The sequence below is a fragment of the Vitis riparia genome, chromosome 5 (genome assembly GCF_004353265.1).
Source record: "Vitis riparia cultivar Riparia Gloire de Montpellier isolate 1030 chromosome 5, EGFV_Vit.rip_1.0, whole genome shotgun sequence".
NCBI lineage: Eukaryota > Viridiplantae > Streptophyta > Magnoliopsida > Vitales > Vitaceae > Vitis > Vitis riparia.
This window is the reverse complement of record NC_048435.1, coordinates 15,004,674-15,032,591: the sequence shown is the minus strand read 5'-3', so window position 1 is coordinate 15,032,591 and position 27,918 is coordinate 15,004,674. Positions and strand designations below refer to the sequence as shown.

The following is a 27,918-nucleotide window of genomic DNA, read 5'->3' as shown; positions in this document are numbered from 1 at the left end:
TGAGAACCTAAGAATTACTTGTATGAGTTTATTAGACTTTAGGTAAACTTGGGCCATGATATCTATGCTGGACCATTAGGCCAGTCCATGGGAATGGTGGCATGTAGCGGGACTTTGGGATGGGCCTAGCCTGACCATACACTAATTCAAATCTGAGAACTCGAACGCCTCTTGGTGGCAAAACAATCCTGAAGCTCCCTACACGATAAAGCCACAAAACCCACCCTTGACCTCGCCTTTCATTTGTGATTGGGCCTTCCCAATCCTTCCCCAAACCGCCAGACATCCTCACCACATTCAAAAATTCCCTCCACTGGTCAACTTTACTAATGGAAACCAGAGACCATCCTTCTTCTTCATCTCCATCTCCATCTCCATCTCCATCCATCTTCTCCGTGCCAGAATGGGATTGGGACCAACCAATGACACAACAGCAACTCGAAGAACTGGACGCCATTGAATCTGCATTTCGCTCTCAAACTTCCTCCTCAACCCCAACTTCCCAAGAGGCCGACGATCGCCGGAAAATCCGCCGCCGCTTGCCCAATTCTATTGGCTCTAACCGATGTCCCAGCGCGTTCAAGGGCAGAGATTTAAATTCGTTTTCACTGTCTCCTTGCCCCACAAACCGATTCTTGAATCTACTTCATTCTCCTTGTCAAGGTAAATGTTTCCTAGCTTTAGTTTTCTTTGTTTGGTTGGTCAGAAACAGAGGAAAGTGACACGAAACCGTTCAACCGATTGTTGAATTTGGTACTGAAAAAGCACTCAAAATTTCTACTTGTTAATAAAAATAGGGCAAATTGTAACTTCCATTCAATATTCAGCATTGAGTCATTTACCAAACAGCTCAGTAATTTCATTGTTTCTGGGTAACTAAAGCAAGAGAATGCCGGCCTTGACCAAAGCAAATTCCATATGATTCTATTTTAAGTTGTGATTTGAGTTGGTTGAAGTATTATTTGAATACATGTGAACAGATAAAACCATTTTTTCTGTAGCTCACATCTTTGAGCTGTTGCTTTAGATTAAAAAAGCCTCTTTTCCTGCATTCTGTTTTTGCAAGGGTGGGTTCATATTTCATAATCATCTTTTTCAGTGGATTGGATCCTAATGCTCCCTCTCTCTCTCTTTTTTTTTTTTCCCTTTCAAAAAAGTCAAGGTGTTAGTGCAATATGTTATAGATTCTAAGATTTGATTGGTCTCTATAGAAACTTTCTTATTTGTGTTGCATCTTATTGACAATTTCAAACTTAAGTAATGTAATAGGGCAACTTGTTTATCCTCCAGCAATTAGCTTTTGAAGCTTTTTGGAAATTTGTTTGAAATGGCTTTCTGGTTTAAAACTTAACTTGTACAAGAGTGAGTTGGCTCCAATTTGTCTTTATTTGGAGAGCTATCAAGGAATCATAGATGTGGTAATCTGAGAACCTTGGATATTTTGCAATGACCTTGTTGTTTATGACAATTTGAAATCTCTGTATCCATGGTACAGTGGGTGGAGGAACTTAAAGAATATCCTTAGGAAGAGAATGGAAGAAACATTTAATTTAAATGATAGCTGGTGGAACAGAAATTGGTATGTCCTCCGAGGGTTGGGCTTATGGTCTGTAATGGACCACACTTTTTTTCACAGAAATGGTTACTGAGGTTTTTTTAATTTAATGTGAAGGCTTTTGTGTAGTAGTGCTTTGGAAATCTGGTTAATGGAAGAAGATTGGTTGACTGAGATGTGATGATCTCATGGTGTAGATGTTTGCAGCTATATGGGGCTGTGGGTAGGTTTTTGATTGGATTAGGTTTATCAATAGGAGAATGGACAAGGATTAGTATTTGGAAGGACATAGGGTGTGAGACTTGGAATTCAAACTTCAAGAAGGCTTGGGTTTGGGGTCATGTGGGATGAGGAAGAGTGGGAAAGTCGAACTTATTAGGTGCACACTTGATTGGGTGAAGGAGCATCAGGGCCTTCTTTTTTACAGAAAATAAAACTGAAATTAGTGGAAGAGGATACATTAGTTTGGATGGGAAATGAGACTGATTTATTTTCAGTGTGGTTTTATATTGACAGGATGACTGCTTTGGAAGAGAGCAGTTTCCTGTTCAAAAACTTATGAACACTGTTATGTTTGAAGGTGTCTTTCCTATGTTACTTGGTGGTTTAGGATAAGTCCTGTATGATGGATCATGTGACTAGAAGGGATTGGTCATCCTAGGATAGATGTGTTAGTGTGAGAGGGAAGTGGAATTGATATACCAAATTCTATTCTTTTGGCTTTCATTTATTGGTGATTGCAAAGTTGTTTCCTTTTGGGTTTTTATATTATTTAGATGAGGTGGGTGTTGCAGTTTAGTATACAGTTATTCAAGTGATGCAATATATTGGCAATGAAAAGAGGGTATATAAGCTGATTTGGTCCATTTGGAGGAAAAATATAGGGGTACGTTGAAAGGAAGAGCTTAATATGGATTTTGCAATTAAAGCCCACAAAGTATATTTTTCTCTGAAGTGGATCGACTGAGTATAGGAGGGGCTATGCCTTTTTACGCTTTACAAAACTCCTAATTTGTAATTTGTGTTTCCTTCTTTTACTAAATATGTGGTCTGTTTGTATGTGCATATGTGGGCTTCAACCTCTTTCTCGCACTGCCCAAATAAATACATTATTATGAAAATAATATGAAAAAAATCTTGGCTTGTAAAGAATTTATTTCTTTACAAATTCATTTATGAAAAACCAGGTTTGTTTTTTCCAATTTGAAAAATTGAAAATGATAAAAAATGATTACAGCATTTCTCCAATCCATTTGGAAGAATTCTTCTTCAAACAAAGAGCACAACTTTTCTCAAAATTCTGAGGACAAAGTTGTACTTTTTCAAAATTCGAGGAAAAAAGACTTGGTCTATATTTCATCATATATAATTAGTGTTTAAGTGTCATATTAATTGATAAAGGTTAGAATAGTCTCTTTGCAGTTTATTTGCTTTAAAGAGTAAAATGGGCATTTTAAGAAAAAACTGGTCTGTGGTCAGCAGATCTATTAAGCTTCCAATGGTTTGACTAAAGCAAAGGAGATATATATTGAAAAATGAAACCTCAGTAATGTTACATTTCAAAAGTAGGAGGAGATCTAAGTTTGTTAAACTTAAGTGGTGGTAATTGAGTAAATTTAAGTGGTTCTGTTTAGTTTATTACTATTGCATCAAAGTACACATTATGCATCTTATTGATTCTCGGGTGACTACAAAATGCCTTTTAGATATACATGTAGTTGATCTTTATGGTGACATTTTCCAGTGTAGTGTTGAACAAGATATCGTATCTCCCTATATTGAGTTTTACATTTAGTCTGAGAAGTCTTCCCATTAAATTAGATCACTTTGGAGCTAGTTTTATTTGATTCTTTTAGATTGTGTAATAAAACAAAACCAGTGACAATTTTTTATTGTTTTTTGACCTGAGATGTGGTTAATTTCTAATAATGACCATCTCATTGTGTTCCCTGTGTCAGAAAACTTTAAGATGAGATTGCCAAAAATGAATTTTGGAGGCCACATTGTATATTCCAGAACTGTTACTGAAGTAGAGAAAGCAACAGCGGAGCTTTTAAAGATTGTTGAAACTAAGAAGAAGGAAATGGGGCAAGCCATTCTTGGATTTGACATTGAGTGGAGACCCACCTTTAGAAAAGGTTGGTTCAGAAATATGATATGTCTTAGTGTCTTTTTGGCATGATTGAGTTCCTTTCTTGGGTCTAATCTTAATAAGTTGCTAGAGTATTTTTCTTTAAAATTCTAATTTGTTTTTATGTGTTACTTAAAGAATTTCTTTTACCTTTAGGGCTGTCCTGCATGGTGAAGTCATAGATTTTATGGGACTTTGCCTGGTAATTTTTTTTGGAAACTACATTATCAATTTTTAAAGAATCATGCAGTTTTGTCTATCTAAAAAAATTTACACCTCATTTATAGTGACCTTGTTTTCATTTTTTACCTTTTTATGAAACTGTGATTTGTTATAGTTCTAACTTTGCCATTTTTTTTTAATATCAAATTATGAATCTTTGCAGTATACACACAACACACACACACACACACATTTCACGACCGTTACCACTGGCATAGATACTCCTATAATGACTGCCATGCCCATCTTGAATGCCAACCATCATATTGATTGGAGAGATTAAGACTTATCCCATTGACATAGTGTTTTAGATTAGAGTTTTACTCTTTTCATATCTAATGTGTTGTAGATATTTTATTACCTAAGGAGAAAAAAAGCAATGCAAGTTTTTCGATCTATGACCATCAATAGCTAATTAATATGGCCTTTGGGATGCATTACAGTCCTCTGGCAATCTGATTTTATGTAAGAAGCATGGTGAGAATTTGATAAAGGACAACCCTAAGGTGGATCCATTTTGCAAGGACGACTTGCCCTTCATGCTCTTTTTGGGCATGAACCAATGAATTTTGTTGTTTCTGATTAGAAAAATAAAATATGTCAAGGAATTTAGAAAACAAGAAGGAAAGATTAAAAGAAAAAACCCTTGATGTCTCCTTAATACTTTTTAGAAGTCTCACCCAGAAGAAAAAATAGTAGGCTTGCTATTAAAGGATGCAAACATTATTTTCCTTTTAATTAAATGTCCTTATTTATGGGCTTCAGGAATTGTAAAATCCCAATGAAAATGTAAAGGAAACCCTACCTAGGTAGTAAACTATTAGCACACTAATTATTTTCCTAGAATTTCTAAATCTAAATGAAAAATGCTTTCTTGATACCTGGAAGTACTTAGGGATAGCGGGTGAGGTTGAATAGGTTGTCCAAAATTCTTAAGCCTAACATTTAATTCTTTCTGATCATTGTTAGATCCAATTATATGTAATTTGAAATGTGAAGCAATGAATAATAACCAATGATCAAACCATAATAATTAGGATACATGATATATGTGGTAACCATCTAAGAAACCTTCATAGGTGTTAAACCATGGGTCTAGACTGTCTAGTCAACTGCATATTAAAATCCACTAAATATAAAAGCAAGTATATAGTTTTACCTAACCTGGCCACAACCTTCACTTAAGGGACTTTGGTTAGCACCTAAACTTTGCTTTCATGTCCTAAACGCAGTGCCTCATACTCCTTAATGAATCACCTCAAATATATATCAAAGCACGTGAATTGGCACACCTACTCATCTTTTCACCAAAAGGACTTTCAAGATCAATCTTGAACAGTTTTTAAGAATTTCAGATTTAGAGCAGAATAATGGCATTATTTTTTTGATAAATGAGCAATCATATATATTAGAAAAGGCAAAAAAGCCACATGTATACAGGGAGTATACTTACTAGCCCCAAACAAAGCTGGAAAAACAAGAAAAAAGGTGGAAAAACCTCACCCCCCCTCAAGTGGTCCCAAGCCACTCCAAAAAGCCTAACAGAGTGCGAGTTTCCTCACCAATGTACACCCTAGCCCAACTCCACAAATTACATACAAAAGAATTCTTAAATTTCTGAATATCTAAGGACCCTCCCCTGAATACTATCCTATTCCTCTCTTTCCAAACCGTCCAAAATATACACAACGGAATGGAATTCCATATCTTTTTTCTTTTTTTCCCCACAAAAGAACCCCTCCAACTACGTAACACCTCTATAACTGACTCTGGGAATACCCATTGAACTCCAAAAATGGCAAGGGATATCTCCCAAATAGCTTTAACCACTATACAATGTAAGAGAATATGATTTGCATTTTCCTCTTCGCATCCGCATAAGTAGCACCGATTAGGGAACTGCCATCCCCTTCTTTGAAGCTTGTCCAAGGTGAGGATCTTCCCCCATGATGCCTCCCAAGCAAAGAAGGACACCTTTGTTGGAACTTTATCCAACCAAATGCGTCTATTTGGAAAAGCACCGGCTGAGGGGCCACTCAAACTTTTGTAGGCCCTTTAGCCCCAAACACACCGTTGCCTTCTTTCTTCCAACTCACAGAGTCCTCTTCAGGAGCTATCCTGAAGTCCTTCAGAAGATACAACAAGCCACCTATCTGCTCCATCTCCCAATCATTGAGATCTCTAGCCAATCTGAGATTCCAACCTCCTTGGCCCATACTAGAATCCCACACTTCACAAACTTTGGCATTCTTCTGACCCGCCAAGGTAAATAACTGAGGATAGGTTTGAGAGAACGCCTCATTGCCACACCACTTATCCGTCCAAAACAAAACTCTATTCCCTTTCCCACCTTAAAAGCCATGCTCTCCCAACACCAATCCGCCTCCTTCATAATCTCCTTCCATAACCCCACCCCATAAGGCCCACTAACTTCCTTAGTCCTCCACCCACTTCCCTCTTGACCATATTTCACCCCTATCACCGTTTTCCAAAGATTATCCTTTTCATAGGCATATCTCCAAACCCATTTGCCCAAAAGTGCTTTGTTCCATACATCTATCTTTCGGATGCCTAAACCCCCTTCCTCCTTAGGGCTACATGCCACCTTCCAATTAATCAAGTGAGCTTTCCCCTCTAATCTTCCTCCCCCCCACAAAAAATCTCTTTGGATTTTTTCAATCCTTCTTGCCACAACCTTAGGAATGCGAATAAGGGAAAGGAGGTAGATGGGTATGTTGGCCAAAGTGCTCTTAATGAGAGTAATTCTTCCCCCCTTCGAGATATATTGCCTTTTCCACTGGGCTAGTCTTCTTCTCATTCTCTCCTCCACCCCATCCCAGGAAAGGGAATTTTTATGACGGGCTCCAAGGGGCAGCCCTAGGTACACAGTGGGTAAAGCCCCCAAACTGCAACCTAGCTCAGCCGCCAGCTCCTCCGCCTCATCCACTTCCCCCACCGGAAATAGAGCACTCTTAGCCAGGTTAATTCTAAGGCCCGAGGCAGCCTCAAACCAAGCCAAAATCCAACTCAGATTGGTCAATTGCTCTCTCTCAGCTTTGCAGAAAATGAGAGTGTCGTCAGCAAAGAGGAGATGACTAACAGTCAGCTCATCCCCCCCTCTCCCCCGCAACCTACAGCCTGAAATAAAACCCCCCTCACCCGCCCGTCTAATCAAGTTACTGAGCACTTCCATACCCAAGACGAAAAGGTATGGAGAGAGGGGGTCTCCTTGCCTCAACCCCTTTGAATTTGAAAAGAACCCAGCTGGAACCCCGTTGATTAAAATAGAGAATTTGGCCGTAGAGATACACCACCACATCCATTCCATCCACCGAGCCCCAAACCCCATCTTCTGAAGAACCTTCATAAGAAATTTCCAATTGATGCTATCATAGGCTTTTTCTATGTCCAACTTGCATAAGAATCCTTTCTCTTTTCTCTTATACCAATAGTCAATCACCTCATTAGCTACTAGAGAAGCATCCAAAATCTGTCTCCCTCTCACAAAAGCATTTTGGTCGACTGAAACCACCTTATCCAGCACTTTTTTTAGCCTATTAGCTAGGACTTTGGCTAGAAGTTTATACAGGCCCCCAAGCAAGCTGATTGGCCTAAAATCCCCCAAGTCTTCAGCTCCTCCTTTCTTAGGGATAAGGACCAAAAAGGTAGTATTGAGAGATTTGGCGAATGACCCATGCTCAAAGAATTCCTTAAACATTTCCACCACCTCCTCCTTCACAAAATCCCAACAAACTTGCCAGAAGGCCACTGTAAAGCCATCCGGGCCTGGAGCTTTGTCTCCCCTCATCTCCATCAAAGCAAATTTGATTTCCTCCTCAGTGAAAGGCACCTCCAAGTCATCAGCTTCCCGGGGATTCAGCTGATTAAACTGCAGCCCCTCAATATCCGCTCTCCACCCCGGCTCTTCTGAGAGTAATTTCTGGAATGCATTCACTATCCCATCCCTCACCTCTTGGTCCTCAACCAGCAGCTCCCCATTGATTACAATCCTGTCCAGCGAATTATTCCTACGGTGGGCATTGGCCATACGGTGAAAAAACCCGGTATTCCTATCCCCTTCCTTGAGCCATAACTCCCTAGACTTCTGCCTCCAATGAACTTCTTCCATTAGCACCCATTTATAGAAGGCATCCTTGGCTTCTTTTTTTTGCTCCGTTTCAGCTATAGTCAGGCTTCTCTCACTTTCCACTCCATCCCAGTATTCCAGCTATTGAAGGGCAGAGTTTTTATTAACTTCCAGCCTTCCAAACACCTCCTTATTCCAAATTTTAATATTATGCTTCAGAACCTTCATCTTATAGGCCAATCTGAAACTAGCCCTTCCTCTTACCTCTATCCCTTGCCACCACCCCCGGAGAAGACCCTTAAAGTCGTCCACTTTCAACCACATATTCTCGAATCTAAACGGAGTGGGGCCCCTCCTTATCCCCCCACCCATCAGCAATATAGGAAAATGATCGGATGTGGGTCTTTGCAATCTGCATTGGGTTACCCCACTGAACATGTCTAGCCACTGCTGAGTCACCAAAAACCTGTCTAGCCTCGCCCAGGATTGGTTATTCCTTCCCCCACTCCACGTGGCATTACCCCCTTGCATTGGCAGATCAGTGAGTTCTAAATCCTCTACAGTTTGGGCAAAACTTCTCATAGCTCCAGATAACCTACCCAGACTACTCCTTTCTTGCTGCGACAAGATGACGTTGAAGTCTCCCCATAAGCACCATGGATCTTCCCATAACCCTCTAATCGCCCCTAGTTCTTCCCACAAACACACTCTGTCTTCTCTGGAGAAAGGTCCATACACCCCAGTAAAAATCCAGGTCATCCCATTTTCCACATTCCTAATTCTACAGGAAACAGAAAAGTTTCCCACCTCCGTCTCCATCACCTCCAGAGACCTTCTGTCCCAACACACCAGAATCCCTCCCGCAGTGCCCAATGCGTCTAGAGCCACCCAATTAGACCACCTACCCGAACCCAGACTTCTCACTAATCCCTCCGACAAAGCCTGAATTTTGGTCTCCTGGAGACAAAAAAGATCCACCCTCTGCCTTCTGATCATTGCCTTAATAACCCTTCTTTTGGCGCTGTCATTGGCCCCCCGAACATTCCAACTTAAGATTCGTAGCTTCATTTAAACTCCGTAATTTGGCACCCCCTTATTTGTCCACCATCAGTTTGCTTCTTCCCCCCTTCATAGTTAATGGAACACTCCAATCTTTTTAATTCTCTCTCAAATTTGGATTTCTCCAGACTGTTCTTACTGTGAACTCTTTCCCTTCTCTTCCGAATTTTGATCAGAAACTCCATAATGTCCTTCTCCAACCCTTCTGTCGAGAAACCCAAGAACTTACTAAACCTGGCGAAGTCACTCTTTTCCCAATTAAGCTCCCCCCTGCCTTATTTACTCGAGGCACTATCTGGTCAGAGCCCAAATCCTTTCCATTATCCTCATTTCTGCTTTTGTTGATCTCCACCAAATCCCAGCATTCAACAGTCTCTGACGAAGGGGGTTCCAATCCCATGATCATTTGAAGAGGATAGTCGTCCTCGCCCCTCTTCTTTTCAGACCCAGAAAGGTCGCAATACTCCCCCACGGGAGTCCGACCAAAACAAAGAGAAGGAGGAGAAGGAGGCACCGTGACCAAGGAATCGGACTGTACATACCTCGTCGCTTCCTCAATAAGCGCGTTATCAGTCTTCGATCGCCCTATGAGGAGGAGTTCTGCCTCTCTCTGCCTGTGCAGCCCATCCTTCTCTCCAAATAAAGAGAATTCAGAGAATGGGCTTCCCGGGCTTCCTCCGCACCTCTGGGCTTCAACAGGCTGGTCGCTTGGCTCCCTCACTGGGCTCTGAACATCCTCCATGTGCTTCCGGGCCTTAGTCCAACTCTCCCTTGGTCCAACAGCCACCTCAGCGGAAGAGGATGGGCTACTGCCCACAACCCCACTGGGTTTCACCATAAAGCCCATCGCAGGAGGCCCATTTTGGTTAAGCCCCACTCCCTTGGGCCTTAGTTGCAGCTCCCCAGGCCCACAAGCCCCCTCTATGGGTCGCCCTGACCCAACGGTCAGCTGTCGCATCCCATCCTCAGTCTGACGCTGCGTCTCGAGTATCGAGCCCCCTTCAGCCTCCCTCACGCGCTTGCCCTCGCGTGATTTGGCCTCACCCTCAACCTCTCTATCTTTTACGAGTTGCCTTTCTTCCTCGCCGGACGACACCACTCGCAGCGTCGGCCTCGTCTCCCACCACAGAGTGATGGAATAGCATGAATTTTCAACCCAGATTTCCACCATGTTAGGATTTTTCCCCGCTTTTCTCCTTACCCGAATTCTAGCCCACTGTAGTTCTTCCTTCCTCTTCGTCTTGACATCTATCTTTAACAGACCCCCGCATCCTTCTCCTATCTTGCTCAGAATGTCCCGATTCCATAACGAGATGGGAAGACCCACTATCCTTACCCAGGCCTCCCTTTCTTTCTCTTCCTCCATCAAGCATCCCGTCCTCTGGCTCCATTTTTCCAAGCGCAAGACAAGGCCATCGACCACTACTTCCCCAACAACTAGGGCTTTCTCGGCTTCTTTTATCAACTCAAACTCCAAAAGTGCCTTACCATCTTCCAATTTGGCTAAGCCTAAATTGCCCTTAAGCCCCCACCATTTTGACATTTGGGTCCCCCATTTTCTTAAATCTTCCCCCGCACCTTGTGTTCGCTTCCAGCAACCTACAAGGCAATGGTCCAGCTTCTCCAGATTCGCATTTACATCGTTGTTATCCACTTTCACCCTCACCACCCCTTCTCCGGTGCTGCATTTTTGCTTGACCACCTCCGCGAAGGATTTTCCCACCAAGGGTATCCAAGGTTTGTCCCTGTTCTCCTGTCTCATTTGCCCGTCTGGACTGGATTCTATCTCTCGCAGCGCCTCCACCAAAAGGATCCAGCCCCCTTTTGCTCCTCTACCTCTGGGAACGAAGATGCTAAATCTCTTCTTTTCCCGATCTGCGACCCCCAGGCGCAGGAAGCAACCCCCTTTGTTTTCCCCTCGCGCTAAGGAGAAAAATCTCCCATTCTCTTGCCATCGTTTCTCCCAATGGCCCGTTCTTATGTCCTTTAAACAATAAACCAGACCTTCAATGAGCGGCCCTAAACTTGCTGGCCCCAACTTGATCCAAGAAGTAACCCCTCCTTTTCTCTCCACTATAAAGATTTGCGTCCTCCCCTTTTTCTTCTCTGTCTCAACCTCAAAAGTTTTGGACTCAATCCCAAAACTCCTTTTCCGACCCCCTGACCTGAAATGTCCCTCTGAGACCCCTCTCGCACCTTGAGGCCAGTACTCGTCTCCGTCTCTCTCGCTCACTCTCTCTCTAGGTCTTTCTCTCTCCTCCATCACTAAATACTTGGTTATTATTCCTATTCCAATCCCCAAAATGAAGTTTACATAAACAAATGAACAAAGTAGGTGGAAGAAGATATAACATTATAATGGCATTATATTTCAATAACATGCATGTTCGCACAAAGAATTAACCTTAGATATTTGAAAGTGAACCCTAGGTGTTCAAGTTAGGTTATAATAGGAAAGTGATTAGTAATTAAAATGGAAATTCCTCTAAGAGAACATGTGAAAGTCTCTTGCACGGCATTGGAATGCTCTAGTGTTCATGGTTTGAACACCTCATTGTTTATGATTTGAACTCTCTGTTATTCATGGTTAGAATGTTCTAATAGTCATGGTTAGAATGTGCTATTCTTCATGATTTGAACGTTCATTTTCACTTTCCCCTTTTTGTTTTGCTCTTTCTCAACTTGAATTGGATACTTATATTGCTATCACTTTGACCAAATTTGAAGCACATACTTACCTCATCATATACCTTCATCTTTAGATGTCTTCAACTTACTTCAAATTTAACAAGTCCATTTGGAAGTAAGCAATGCCAAATCAGTGTATAATTTTTTATGAGAAACAAAAGATGTATTAATTATGATAAAAAGTACATGAGAAGCATGAGGGGTCCTCCCTATAATAACAAGAAACTAATCATAGTATTAATAAACTCTTCCACCGTACAAGGAAAACCATACAAAAAGGTTTAGTTTACTTAAGGATATACATAGGTGATGATACCTTCTCAATTCTAAACTAAGCTTCCCTCAATGTTGTCTAACCCTTTTGATTTACAAATTGAATATGTCAATTAAGTTGAATAACATTAGTTGGAATGCCTTCAAAGTTGTTGGTACAAGAGGCCCAAAAGGAGGAATAGAAGTGAAGTAGATCCCATAATATCTTTGTTGTCCTCCACTTCTCCTCAAAGATCCTAACATTTTTCTCTCACCACACAATCCAAGGCACTATGAGATAAACAATTTTCCATAAGGTCTTACCTTTGATGCAAATTCTCAAATTTCTATATGAAGTGGTCATCATGTTGCATATAATCTTGGGTGGACCTCAACCTATTGTGGTGAGATTGAATAGTTTGTGCCATAGTCCTAATGTTATTGGGCAATGTAGAAATAGATGATCGATCAATTCTCCACTCTCTATGCAGAAGATGTATCAATCAGGACTATAGGATTTGTAAAGTCTTCTCAACTATAACATGTCATTGGTATTTAACTTCTTGTGTGCCACTAACAAAGCCAAGGCCTGATCTTAGACGAAACTTCTGATTTCGTAAAAATTTGGTAGGAGAGAAAAGAATTGGATTTGATAAATCGAACTTGACCAAAAAGAATGATTTTTACTGAGAATAAATCTAAAGAGGATAAAGACCAATCTCTTGTATTTGTGATGGATGAACAAAAGTGTAGAAGAGTGAGTGTGGACATAACTCTTTTGAGATTCTCAATCTCCAATCAGTGAGGTTGTGATGGAAGTTAAGGTTCCAAGAAAGAGAAGTAAAGTTATCAAGGATAGTTGATATGGTGAGACTTTTTTTTACTGTGATAACACAGTAAATACCTGAAAATTGTGAACACAATGGTTGATTTTCCCACCACAATTCTTCCTAAAAGAGACTTCTTGTACAATGGCCTTACAAGGACATCGATGTGACCATATAACCATAATTTTGGTGTCCCATCCATTAGAATGTTGTCTATAAATACTTGAAATAACCTAATGTCAAAGGGCAAAACTCTCCCAAAGGAACCTTGAGAGTCACTTCCCTAAGAGAACATGATTTCTTAGAGAATTCTCCCCAATTAACCCCCACACTGCTTTGGCCTATACACTATGTCCCAATTGTTAATACAATCCTCTTTACCTTCCCTAACCCTTGACCAAAGAAAATCCCTTTACAATTTCTCAATCATTAAAGCTACTAATGTTGGAATTTTGAAAAGAGATAAGAAATACTTAGGGATGTGAGACAAACAACTTAGTGTATATTTGAGCAAAATTGTAAACTTAATCTAGTTACACTAACACATTCACATAAAATTTTTATTTAGAAGACTATAAACTTTTCAAAAGTTAGAAACTTCTAGAACATAGAAATATTTTACTAAATAGAGGCATTTAGTAAATATATTAGAAATTATAAAGGCATTTTTAGGAAATAAGACCTTATAGAAAATCTGAACTTTTTTTTTAATAAAATATAAGATTTTACAAAATGAAAAATAAAAAAGTATAAAAACTTATTACAGTAAAAAATTTCTAGTGAAAAATTCTTTTAAATTTTAGATAAGAGAAAATAATTAGCTACTTATAATTTTCACCTTTAAATACCCTAAATCAACAAAAATTACCAAAATATCCTTTTCTTCATTCTCATTAATGAACCTAAGGGGCTTTTCCCCACTAATTTCTCCTAGCTTGGGAGGAACTTGAACTCAAGTTTTTATGAGTCTATTTTTTTGATAAGTAAACACACAGAGAAAATATATATTAGAAAAAAGGGCACCTTAAGGCTACCCCAAAAGCATACAGGGGGTATACCGTATACAAGAGGAGCCAAAAAGCAAGAACAAAAAGAAGAGGGGATACAAACCAACCCTCAACTAGAACCCAACCAATAAAAAAAACTGATTAAAGGAAGAGGTCCTTCATTTACAACCGACTTAGTCCAAAACCAAAGATTACATACAAAAGAATTTTTCAACCTATAAATTGAAAGCTCCTCATTTTCAAATGCAATCCTATTTCTTTCCTTCCAAACCGCCCAAAAAAGACACAAAGGGGCTGCCATCCACACCTTACTACCCTTCTTGCCCATGTTAATACCACGCCAACCAAGAAGTGTATCTCTAACTGAATAAGGAAGGACCCAAATAACGCCAAAAAGAGCAAACAATAACTCTCATAAAACTCTTGCCTTGGTGCAATGAATTAGAATATGATCAATAGACTCTTCTTCCGCACAACAAAGGAAGCATCTATTAGCTAAAGTCCACCCTCTCTTTTTAAGTTGATCCAAAGTTAACACCTTACCCCAAGAGGCTTGCCAAGCAAAAAAAACCCACTTTAGTAGGAACACAGGGGCTCCAAATGATGCTATTAGGAAACTAAACAACACTTCTTGAAACTAGAGCACTATAAAGAGATTTGACAGATAAAATCCCGTCCTTAGTCTCTTTCCACAACACTCTATCTTCCAGATTAGGATTAAGCTTCCTTCCTTGGATTGTCAAAAGTAATCTCTCCACCTCCTCCACCTCCTCCACCTCCCAATCATTGAAGGGCCTAGAGAACCTAGGGCTCCAAACCCCTTCCTCTCCTGAAGAGTCCCACTACTCCACTAACCAAGCCTCTTTAAAAGCTGCAAAGGCATACAAAGAGGGGAAAGAATTACAAAGAGCGAAGCTCCCACACCATTTATCTTTCCAAAATTTCACTTTTCTACTGTTCCCCACAGAAAATACAACTTTGTTTTGCATAAGAGACCCTTCCTTCCTAATTTCCTTCCAAAAACCTACTCCAAAACCCTCCCTCACTTCCCTAGTATACCAACTCCCTTCTTCCTCCCCAAACTTCCTACTAATAACATGCTTCCAAAGAGTCTTTTATGAGTCTATGATTTATTGAAATACGCAAAATTCTTTTAAGCCTTCTTCAGTGTTTAATGCGAATAAATTGATTACACATAAGTAGTAATTCTCTTAAGATGAATTTTGCGTAAGAATCACAATTAGGGAGTTGGCCCTTTCAATCTACCATATGAGCAAGTGTATTTCGGAGCATCAACCAACACTTTGATTTGTTGTTATGGGATAGCTTCGACCTAGAGTGGATGATCCATCATCTTCACAACAAAAACTTATAAGATAAAAGAATAAAGAGAGATAGAAAAGATGGAAACTTTTTGAAGATTTCTCAAAAAATAACAATAATAACAATAATCCCTCCATTGTTATAATCAACATATATATAAGCAATTCAAGATACCAATCCTAAAGGAAATGCACTTCTAAATTCTAGTTAAATTATGAAGCTAAGGTAATACAGATTAGAACTAAATTAAAACCAAATTTTAATAAGATAATTTTTAGGCAAATATAGATCCTTCTCATTCTCTACATCTATGTTTATAATGAAATTGAAATGAGTGGTTTTGTTCCTCGCCAATTCTATCTGGTATAATTTTGGGCATGGTACTGCTCAAGAAGATTGGGATTAAGCTGGCACAACTCTTCTTCTGTAATCTAAGTTGCATTAAAGACTGGTTGACCCTAGCATTTGACAAGATAATGACGATAATCATCATGAGAAGATCTACTAACTTCATTATCTGGCACATGCTCAATCTACTCCATGTGTGGTCGTATGAAGGTGGAGGATTGGGAATTCTTAAAGTTATAGCTAAACTTGTATACTAATTAACACAACAAGAGACTAAAAAATGTCTCGATGAGGAAACCTATCCTTCACATTGAAAATTGGATTAATATTCATATCATTTGGTAAGCCAATATGTGTTAGGCCCAAGTTTGTGAATAATAAGAAAAGGTCCACTTGCTTGAGCAAAAAACTTCTTGAAGGAATGTTTGAGGAATCCCTCAGAGTGAATACAGATTATGGCACTCCATTAAATTCTTGATTTCTACTATGCGCATCGATGGCAAGTTTATAATTACATTGAATATTAGCATGGAAATCATGACCTCCCAGAGGAACAAAAAGCATGGAGATCTTGAATGTGTTGAACAAAGGATTCAACAAGTTAAAAAAGTCTAGATTTAGAAGATAAAGGGATGAGATCAATAGGATGACAAGGAAAACGACCATAACCAATTTTAAATGATGATTTAACAGTTCACAAAATGTTATAGGCAAACTCTGCTATTGATTCAAATTCGAATTACCTTGTTTTATTCTAAAAAGATTCCTAAGCAAATCTCCTAGATTGCGATTAGTAACCTTTTTTTGATGATTAATTCGAGGATGGAAAGCTGAGGAGAGTTTCATATTGGTGTCACTCCAAAGTTTCCTTAAAAGATAATTAACAAATTTCACATCCCCATCAAACATTTTTGAAGTGGGTAATCTGTGAAGCTTAACTATTTCCTTAAAAAGAATAACTTGGCTACATCTGAGGTTTCAGTTTTTTTGCAATGGGTGATAAAATGTGTCATCTTAGAAAATCTGTCTACCACAACAAAACTAGAATCATGTCCTCAAGTTATTTTTGATAACCCAAGAACAAAATCCATATTAAGGTCTTTACCAAGGGTGTGGTGTGCAGGTAAAGGTGTAAACAAACCATGTTTTTTCTTCTTTTCCTTAGGTAATTGACAAGTTCAGTACTGTGACACAATTTTGGCAATATTGTTTTCAAGGAATGCAAATTAGACCTATCCTCCATCAAAGCAATAGTTTTATCCCTACTAAAGTGACCAACTAGACCTGTACTGTGCAACTCCCTGATTAACAAATCTTGAATTGAAGTGTGAGGAATGCATAGTTTAAATCCCCTAAACAAGTGGCCATCATGAGTAACAAAATCAACATGATCTTAATGATGACTATATTAAATTTCTTAATAAATTACAAGAAAATCAGGGCAATTAAGATGCTTACCCTCATCCTCCGAAATCCAGCCACATTATACTCATAGCCTATAAAACAACCACTACTCGACTAAGGACATTGACAATTTACTCTCATTTCCTACATGATGATGGAGAACAAAAACCTATTCTTAAAAAAATTCTATCCACCTAGTGTATTTGATGCTTAACTTTCTTTGAGAACCAAGGTAACTTGGTGCTTGATGGTTGAAGTATAACAAAAACTGTTGAGATAATATATAATACCTCTAAGAATGAAGGGTTTGGACAACAGCATAGAACTGTTACCATAAATGGCATACGTTTGTTTAGACTCATTCCCATCAAAGTATGCTAGGCGCCCTTCTTCACTTAAGACACCAACTATGCTAACACTTCATTCATTGCATGCCACCTCAAAGACTTCTGAAGAATTAGGATGGCTTAAGGTAGATGCTACCTTAATTATTTTGTATTTTGTCTCCTTAAGTGCCTTTCTTGCTACTTCATTCCAATGGAACTCCCTTTCATGCAATTAATAATGGGAGTCATTCTAGTACTAAATCCCTTAGGGAATCGCCTATAAAAAGTGACTAATCCATGAAACTATGAACATCACAATTGTCCTAGGCTTAGGCTACTCTCTAGTTTTTCTGATAGGTAAAACTTAGGCTACTCTCTAATAGCTCTTAACTTGTTGATGATAAACTTTTATACCCTTTAAGGAGATTATAAATCGTAAAGTGATCACTTAGGATTGAAGGAAATAACTGTAGGGAATTAAACCGGATTCCCAACCCGTGAGAAACAAAATTAAAGAAAACACACGCCAAAGAAAAGATAATCACACGCACAAGACAGTATTTACGTGGTTCGGCAATTTGCCTACGTCCATGGAGTTGCAGGGATATCACTATTATCAGGGAAGAATACAGAGTACAACCTGGCGGCTACAATATTCTCTCTATATATATAACACGGCAACCCCACCACACTAAAAAACCCTAATTACAAAAGGTGGTTCCACAATGGGCTAAACGGGCCCAACAGGCCTCAATAAATCTCCCATTAAAAAGCCATGCAATATTATTCGGGTCGGGTTGTCAAACCGGATCAAACAAAACTAGGCTCCACAAAGCCCAACAAATCTCCCACTTGGAGACTAGTTCAATCACCAACATCAAACCGCTATCCTCCAAGAAACAATCCCTCATCCCTGCAACTCATCCTCCTGTCCTCAAGCTAGAAGACCAATTGAAGTTGCGCACAACTTCAACTTCTCAATAGTGACACCCTTAGTCAACATGTCTACTGGGTTCTTAGATCCACAAATCTTCTCAAGTATTACCAGTTTATCTTCAACAAGGTAACGGATAAAGTGGTATTTTGTTTGTATATACTTCGACTTTGAATGAAAAGCCGAATTTTTGGCAAGAAAAATTGCACTATGACTGTCACTGTGTAAAATGCCCATCTCTTGCTTCTTACCCAATTCATCTAAGAAACCATGTAGCCAAATCATCTCCTTTTCAGCTTCAGTTACTGCAACATACTCAGCTTCTGTAGTAGACAAAGTAACAATCTTCTGTAGATTTGAAACCCATGATATAGCTGTACCACCTGGAGTAAAAACAAACCCAGTAGTACTCTTTCTACTATCAATATCACCAGCAAAATCAGCATCTACATAACCCTGCAATTTCAAACTTGCACCTGTGAAGCAAAGACATATATCTAATGAACCCTTCAGATATCTTAGAATCCACTTGACTGCCTTCCAATGCTGCTTTTCAGGCCTACTCATGAATCTGCTCACAACTCCCACTGCATGTGCAATGTCTGGCCTTGTACACACCATAACATACATCAAGCTGCCAATAGCTGAGGCATAGGGCACCTTGCTCATATGGTCCCTTTCTTCTTCTGTCTTCGGTGACTGTTCTTTGCTTAGTTTGAAATGGCTCCCCAAGGGTGTGCTCACTGGTTTAGCTTCATTCATGTTGAACCTGCTGAGAACTTTCTTCACATACTCTGACTGTGAAAGCTTCAATGTACCATTAGCCTTGTCTCTAATGATTCTCATACCAAGGATTTGCTTTGCAGCTCCCAAATCCTTCATTGCAAATTGTTTGGACAATTGCTTTTTCAGATTATTAATCTTCTCAATGTCAGACCCTGCAATAAGCATATCATCCACATACAACAGTTATATGATGTAAGAATTGTCAAAAGACTTAACATAGCAACAGCGATCAACTTCACATCTCTTGAACCCAATTCTATGCATAAAACTGTCAAACTTCTTGTACCACTGTCTAGGAGCTTGTTTAAGGCCATACAAGCTCTTTCTCAGTTTGTAGACTAGACTCTCTTATCCTTGAACAATGAACCCTTCTGGCTGAATCATGTAAAGGTCTTCCTCCAAGTCACCATGAAGGAATGCTGTCTTCACATTTAACTGTTCAAGATGTAAGTTTTCTGCAGCCACCATTCCAAGTACAAGTCTAATTGTTGACATCTTCACAACTGGAGAAAATATCTCTGTGTAGTCAATGCCTTCCTTCTGCTGGAACCCTTTAACAATTAATCTGACCTTATAACGTTTGCTACCATCATGCTCATTCTTTATTCTGTATACCCACTTGTTGTGCAAAGCCTTCTTTCCTACTGGCAATTCAGTTAGTTCCCATGTCTGATTCCCCAACAGGGAATCCATCTCATCCTTCATGGCTAACTCCCACTTGCTTGAATTCTCATCTTGCAAGGCTTCATCATAACACTCTGGCTCACCACCATCAGTCAACAGGAGATAATTTAAAACAGGTGAATAACGCTGCGGAGGTCTAATGTTCCTGGAAGATCTGCGAACTTCAGCTACAGGTGTACTCAAATCTACCTGTGAATTTACATTCTCCTTATCTTCTTCACCCCCTTTTTGGATAGTACTTTCAGTCAATTCATCTAAGTTGACAAACTTAGATTTCTTTTGATCTATTTCTGTAACATCTGACACTACAGTTGACCTGTCCTTGTACATAACCTGTTCATTAAATATCACATTTCTACTTTTGATGATTTTCCTGTTTTGTTCAACCCAAAACCTATAACCAAATTTTTCATCACCATAGCCAATGAAAAAACATATTTTTGACTTTGCATCAAGTTTACTACGAGCATCAGAATCAATATGAACATAAGAAACACAACAAAAAACTTTAAATGTGAAAACTTCACCTCTTTACCGCTCCAAACCTCCTCAGGAAGTCTGAACTCCATGGGAATTGATGGTCCTCGGTTTATCAGGTAAGCTGCAGTGCTAACAGCATCAGCCCAAAAAGTTTTTGGTAGTCCAGCATGCAACCTCATACTTCTAGCACGCTCATTGAGAGTTCTGTTCATGCGCTCAACCACACCATTCTGCTGTGGTGTCCCAGGAATGGTCTTCTCCATCCTAATTCCCTGTGCAGCACAATACTCACTGAACCTTCCATCTATGTACTCTCCTCCATTATCTGACCTCAAACATTTTACTTTCAAACCTGTTTCTGTTTCAACCATGGCCTTCCACTTCTTAAAAGTTTCAAATACATCAGATTTATTTTTCAGAAAATAAACCCATACCTTTCTACTTGAGTCATCAATAAAAGTGATGTAGTACCTTGAACCTCCTAGGGATGCAACCGGAGAAGGCCCCCACAAATCAATGTGTACTAGTTCCAATTTTTCAGCCTTCGGTGTCCTGCCAAATTTCAAGAAGCTCACATTTTTTTGCTTTCCTAAGATGCAACTTTCACACATGTCAAAATCAATGGACTTCAATTCTGGTAGTTTTCCTTTTGACAACAACATCTTCATCCCTTTCTCACTCATATGACCAAGTCTACGGTGCCATAGGCTTGTATCAATACTTGCATCAGCAACTGCAATTGTGTTTCTTGGACATGAGGTCATATACAGAGTGCCAGTCTTCTTTCCACGAGCCAATACCCTAGCTCCCTTTGTAACCTTCCAAGTACCACCAACAAATAGTATTGCACGTCCTTCATCATCAAGTTGTCCAACAGAAATCAGATTCCTCCTCAGGTCAGGAATATGTCGAACCTTCTCCAGTAACCAAACAAACCCATTGGGCAACGATATTCGGACGTCTCCCAGACCCACAACATCCAAGGCTGAACCATCAGCCAAATACACCTTACCAAAATCACCTGCAACATAATTCTGTATGATTTCTCGGTGTGGAGTGGTATGAAACGAAACTCCTGAATCCAAAACCCAATCATCAAGTGGACTGTCTACTGCAAGAAGTAATGCATCCTGTACCTCTCCTGTTACAGCATTAGCAGAATCATCTTCATTCTTCTTCTTAGGGCTTCTGCATTGCCTTTTAAAGTGACCTATTTTCCCACAATTCCAGCATTGTACTTGTTGGCCTGATCTAGATTTGCTTCTGTTCCGATTAGAATTTCTGGAATTTGATTTACCCTGATTTGAATTTCTGTTATTACCTTTACCTCTTGTCTCAAGGTTTAGGGCAGAACCAGATCTTGAGGTTTCACCTGCATCTCTTCGGCGAATCTCCTTAACCAGAATTAAATCTCGTATATCATTGTACTTGAGCTTTTCCTTTCCCGTAGAATTGCTTACTGCCATCCTCATTGCCTCCCAACTGTTTGACAAAGAAGCCAAGACGATCAGAGCACGAATCTCATCATCAAAATCAATTTCTACAGACGACAATTGATTTGTGATTGTATTAAATTCATTCAGATGTTGTGCTACTGATGCATTCTCTGCCATCTCAAATTAAACAATTTCTTCATCAGATGCACCTTATTGTTTGCGGACGACTTTTCATACATACCGGACAAAGCCTTCATCAAATCTGTTGTGGTCTTCTCCTTTACAACATTATGTGCAACAGACCTAGACAGAGTTAACCTAATAACTCCTAGAACTTGTCTGTCAAGAAGCGCCCATTCCTCAGCCTTCATACTCTCAGGTTTTGTCCCCAAAAGAGGCAGATGCAATTTCCTCCCATAGAGATAATCTTCAATCTGCATCCTCCAATACGTAAAGTTTGTGCCATCAAACTTTTCTATTCCAGACGCCTTTCCTGCTTCCTCTGCCATTGCTCCCACTCAAACCTAACCCTAGGCTCTGATACCAGTTGTAGGGAATTAAACCGAATTCCCAACCCGTGAGAAACAAAAATTAGAGAAAACACACGCCAAAGAAAAGATAATCACACGCACAAGACAGTATTTACGTGGTTCGGCAATTTGCCTACGTCTACGGAGTTGCAGGGATATCACTATTATCAGGGAAGAATACAGAGTACAACCTGGCGGCTACAATATTCTCTCTATATATATAACACGGCAACCCCACCACACTAAAAAACCCTAATTACAAAAGGTGGTTCCACAATGGGCTAAACGGGCCCAACAGGCCTCAATAAATCTCCCATTAAAAAGCCATGCAATATTATTCGGGTCGGGTTGTCAAACCGGATCAAACAAAACTAGGCTCCACAAAGCCCAACAATAACATTTCTTAAGATTAACATAAGGTTTCTTCGCTCAGTGAAGCTGCAAATACCTTCCTAAGATGATCTAAATGCTCCTCTTTAGACCAACTATGGATCAAGATGTCATCAAAATGGACCACATGAACTTCCCTATGAAAGGAAGTAAACCCTGTGTCATAACCCTCTTAAATGTACTACATGCATTAGATGACCCAAATAGCATGATTAACACATAAAGTCCATCTTGGGTCTTAAATGGAGTTTTCCACTCATCTCCTAATATAATATATATTTGGTGTAATCTCTACATAAATCAATCTTGAAGATTCTGCCATCAAGTCTAACATGTCATCTAACCTATGTATGGGAAAACTATACTTGATGGTTATTTTGTTGATGGTTCAACATTCTCCAAGAACCATCCTTCCTAGGGATAAGTAAGACAGGGAGAGCACAAGGGTTAAGGCTATGTTGAATAACACCTTTTTAAATTGTTTATCTACGTGCCTATTTATTTCAACTCTCCTTAGAATTTAGTCTATAGTATTGGGGCTTAGGTAGTTGAGACCTTGGAACTAGATCAATGACATCTTGAATGTTGGTCAGGGGTGGTAACTCTCTAGGGAGGTCTATAGAGGTTATATCTTGAAACTCGACCAACAATTCGTTGACTTGAGTTGGGAACGTAATATCAAATCCTAATTTTAAGGCAAATAGGAATCTTTCTCAATCTCTTCACCAACATCAAGAATAAGCTTGAAATGAATGTTTTTGATCCCCATCACTCCACTTTCAGAACTTCTCTTTTTGTACCTTTGGTCCAATTGGGATCATAGAATTGCTAGCACTTACCCACACTCTGAAGAATACCAAAATAAACTACTCTCTTTATGGGAGCCATTTAATTAATTCTTTTTAATCAGAAGGGCCTATCTTATAAAAGAAAAGAAATATGAAGCGGCAAACATGTATATTTATCATAATTTTATCTTGTATGGTATGCATAGCATAAAATGCATATCAATGTTACATATTATTTTCTACATAAACATAAAATTGATATCATTGTTAGATATTGTTTTCCACATATACTGTATCTTAACATCCATGCTACACTGCATCCTGAGTTCTTTCAAAGAAATATGAATATCTGTGATATTTTTGAATGAGAAAAATCAGAAATATGAGAGTTTTAATTTATCAAGGGAAGATAGACTTAAAATGTTGGATTAGTATTACAAGAAAGCCTTCTTGACAGGTGTGTCACAAGGGAAGGCGGCAGTTATGCAGATATGTGGGGGTAATAGTCATTGTTACGTCATGCATATTATTCATTCTGGAATCCCGCAAAACCTGCAATCTCTACTTGAGGATCCTACATCCATAAAGGTTTGCTAAACGCTTTAAAATTGAGGCATTTGCTAAATGAAGTACCTGAGGGTGCATTCAAATGAGGGGTTTGGAGAAAGGACTCTGAGGAAACAAGGAATTTGGGAATTCCCTTTTACATGACCTTGTTTGGGTTGCTTAAGATGGGATTTATTTCCTTGAAGAGGGCTTAAAATGTTATAACCTAAGGATTTCAAAATAACATGTGGATTTGGCATGCCAAATCCTTAGACATGCTCATCTGCACTCCAACAGTCACCTCACTGGCACTACTCATTCCCTAACACCAAAACCATGCCACCTTCACCACCACACTGACCCATGTCACAACCACAACCAAAGCATGCTGTTTTCAGCACCAACATTATCACTACTGCCATGCGACCACACTAGTGCCAGAATTGTCCCAACCTGCATCCCTGCAGCAGCACTGGTGTGGCCATTGCCTACAACACAGTTTCATTGCTATTGTTGGCACCAACACTATTACCACCACTGTGCCAACCTAATGCTGCCACCACGATGTCACCACCACTATTGCCTCATCATAATCATTGTCTGTGGCGATTGCTACAATCACCATCACCATAGTTGTTGCCATCACAACCAGCCTATCTACTCCAAAAATAAATTGGAACTTAATTTACTTTTTCCTCCGATGAACTCTTCATGTTAGTCTATTTTTAAATCCTTCATTTCAAAATCTTCTCAGTATTTGAAGATGATATAAATACATTCTAATTGTTTATTTTGATTCTATGAGTTCTGGGTTTTAGTATGCTTCTTTACACATGCATAGGTTGGAGTTGGCATTGCCAATGATGCTGTTAAGGTTTTCAAAGATCATAGTGTATCTGTTAAAGATTTGGAAGATCTATCCTATCTTGCTAATCAAAAGCTTGGTGGAGATGCAAAGAAGTGGGGTCTTGGATCTCTAACGGAAATGCTTATTTCCAAACAGGTTAATTCTATGTACCTCTTTGGGGAGAGTTTTCTTTGCCATCTTAATTCTCTATGTTCTTCTCTGAGGATATTTTTCTCTGCCATCTTCGAACAGGTTAATTCTACCTACCTCTTTGTGAATAGTTTTCTTTGCCATGTTATATCACTATTTCTTTTTTATTCTTCTCTTTTCACAATCTAATAGATCACTCTCTATGTGAGGTTTGCCTATATTTCCCTTCAAAACTAATCTCTTTTCCAATTTATACAATTAAATAGAACTAGTTCCTGTTGTAAGTAGAATGCATGCAAGTTCTAGTTTCTTATTATCACTCTTTGCACCCATTTGAGTAGATATCTATCTCATGCATCATACCTACATTTGATTTGTTAAATTTCTGTTGGCTTGGGCGGTATTCTCTGATATGTAGTTACTTAATACATTATGAGTTATCTGGAATTTTGTGCCAAAAGATGTTTTATTTCTAATGTGAAACAATCATTTATATGTTTTCAGGACTTATATTATTTTTAGCAGTCTAATTGCAGAAGGTTTTAAAAAGATAAGATTTTAGCTTGCTAAGAAATACCTCAATGGGTCGACCAAGAGTGCACATGGATTGACTGAAGGACTATGCCTGTGGATGGGCATATGATTGTGTGTGTTGGTAGCAAAGATCCAAAAGAGCAATTCTTTATGATTGAAGCATCAATATCATGGATCCATTGAAGAATGATGTTCTCAACTTCCTTATTCATTTTCTACAAACAAACTTCTTAAGCACCAAAATCCTTTCCAAAAGCTTTTAAAGATTATTTTAATTTTACCAAAAATTGATCTATGTATTTAGGTCAGTTGCCCATCTTAAGGTAGTTTGGGTTGATGACTCTTGAATGTCCAGCACAACTGCAGTAACTAGTCTTCTTCTGAGCTTGAAATGAAATGAATTGACTTGATGAAGTGACTCTAAATATAGATGCCATTTACAAACTCTTTTTGGAAGATGAATGGCTAAAACTAAATTTGGACATTCAAACTCCTAGAAGACTGTGCTTCTTTGGTTTTCTCTGGTTATGGCAGGATTTTCAAAAATTAAATGAAAATAACTAGTGATGTTATGAGTTTTGTGTGGCACGTGAATTATTGGAGGTATATAATCAAACTTTTTAGTGAGCACACAATAATTCAATAGCTTGTTCTTGTTCAACTACATTAGTGAAGCTAACTGAGTAATTACTGGAATTCAAGCTCAGTATTTACTATCACAGATATATGCCTTACATATTAGTAGCTTCCGTGGTTACTTGGACTGCAGGTTATTTTCTGTAGGCAACATAAACCCTAATTTACTTGACAACTTAGGCTTAGCCTGTTACAAAGATTTGAAACCAATACAAATTAAAGGCCATAAACACGACCTAGTTTAAGAGAGAAAATAACTAATAGATCAAATCTCAAATAAGCTAAAATAAATTGCTAAAAATTGTAATAAGCTAAAGTGCAAGTCAATGAGCCTCTTACGTTTTCATTCGATAGCTCAGCTGTGAGCCTGTTGCATCCAAAACCATACATCAATCTTGATCACACCATTTATGGGATTATGCATGATTTGAACTAAGCTGGGCATGGACCAATTATTGCTTCAAACTTTGGCGTCAAACTATTTTTCCTCAGTTCCTCCCCTACAGTATTGTCACTTAAGAGTTTAACCACCAAGTTCAGGATGGATTGGTGTGGTTCCTCTACGCCTAGGACACCAGAATATTGAACCATGAACGAAGAGAGGCATGAGAGAAAAGCATATTGGCTAGTGATTGTGAGGACCCAATTCTTGACTGGAAGGGACACCAAAGGCCTCTACCCTTCCATCCGATAGAGAGGGGGCAGAGCTTTTGGTTTTTTCAGTTAATATTAATTCTAATGTCCTTGTCCAGTTGCTGTATCGCAAGGGATTTTTGCTGTCACATTTAGTTTGCTTGTGTAAATTTACAAATACACTCAGTTTCTCTGCCAATTCCTTCTTGACCATCCTTTTCCTTATTATGTTCTCTGTCTTTCATGTTAGTTTTAGAGCTTATTTCTGATCTGACAAGTAATGGTTTCTCTACATGGAACTTTAAATAATTGGATACTCTGGTGCATTGACACTTTCTTGGTCATTGTATCTAAATACTCTGCCATTTTTGCTTATTCACTTACCTCTAAAGCTAGTGTATACTGTGCAAATTGAAGCATAGTATTTTCACTTGGAGATGTAATTGACCATTCTGTCAAATTGCAGCTTCTTAAGCCCAACAAAATAAGATTGGGAAACTGGGAGGCTGATGTTTTATCAAAGGCCCAACTAGAGTATGCTGCTACAGATGCTTTTGCCTCATGGTACCTATATGAGGTAAATAACAATGATCTATCATGTTCTGGGATTAAGCAAAATCTTCCATGACTTGCTGTTATGTTATTGTTGTACAGGTACTAAAGAGCTTCCCAGATACAGCCGAAAACAAAATTGAGGAACTGGAAGGTGTGTCACCAGAATGACTTTTGCTGTTGTTGTCAGTCTTTTCCCATAAGTAGTTGGATTAGCACAATCATGAAAATGTGTTTGTAGGAAAAGGCCTCAACCCCACTATTGTCATCACACCATAGTGGTGCGAGTTTGTCACTGGGAACCATTGCTCTATTGCCTCAGATTCAGGGACTGCAAGCTAATTTAATGTTTGAGCACAGGGCTGGAGTTGTGCTTTATACTCCCTATTTTTTAGGGTATTATTTTCAAAGAGACTTTCATTTTTTTGCCTGAATCCATTTATCTTTTCCAGAACATTGGAAAATTGTATTTCTTTGTTTCCTGTGATTTAATAGCACTACAGCAGTAAGCTAAGCAGTTATTGGACATTGAAAGTCAACATGTATCTGCTTCAATTGCCAGTGAAAGTCTGCAATTACTTACCCTGCAAATATAATTGTATTTCAGTTTATGAATATGCAAGCCAAGTTTTTGGCTCAGAAGTTTTGTATATTAATACAGCTTTTGCATATAACTATGAAGATAATTCAAGTTTATCAGTGAACATGCACGAATACACTTACTCTTGCCTGAATTTTATGCAGGTTTTAGTGCAGCATGGTT

At 38.9% G+C, this 27,918-nt stretch overlaps 1 protein-coding gene across 1 annotated transcript; it reads left to right on the top strand.

Moving 5' to 3' along the window:
• Positions 1–229: 229 nt before the first annotated feature.
• LOC117914800 (Werner Syndrome-like exonuclease) lies at positions 230–27,859 on the top strand. Its single transcript, XM_034830272.1, has 7 exons — positions 230–663; positions 3,514–3,693; positions 23,715–23,845; positions 24,645–24,902; positions 27,070–27,180; positions 27,258–27,309; positions 27,397–27,859. The coding sequence occupies exons 1-7, from the start codon at positions 330–332 to the stop codon at positions 27,432–27,434; spliced, it is 1,104 nt and encodes a 367-aa protein (XP_034686163.1). The 5' UTR covers positions 230–329; the 3' UTR covers positions 27,435–27,859.
• The last annotated feature ends 59 nt before the right edge of the window (positions 27,860–27,918 follow it).

Excerpts from the sequence above, each read along its gene's own strand:
- LOC117914800 (XM_034830272.1), top strand. The coding sequence starts at position 330 with ATGGAAACCAGAGACCATCCTTCTTCTTCATCTCCATCTCCATCTCCA. Across the intron at positions 664-3,513 it reads ACTTCATTCTCCTTGTCAAG|AAAACTTTAAGATGAGATTG; the intron begins GTAAATGTTTCC and ends TCCCTGTGTCAG. Across the intron at positions 24,903-27,069 it reads TCTCTGCCATCTTCGAACAG|CTTCTTAAGCCCAACAAAAT; the intron begins GTTAATTCTACC and ends GTCAAATTGCAG.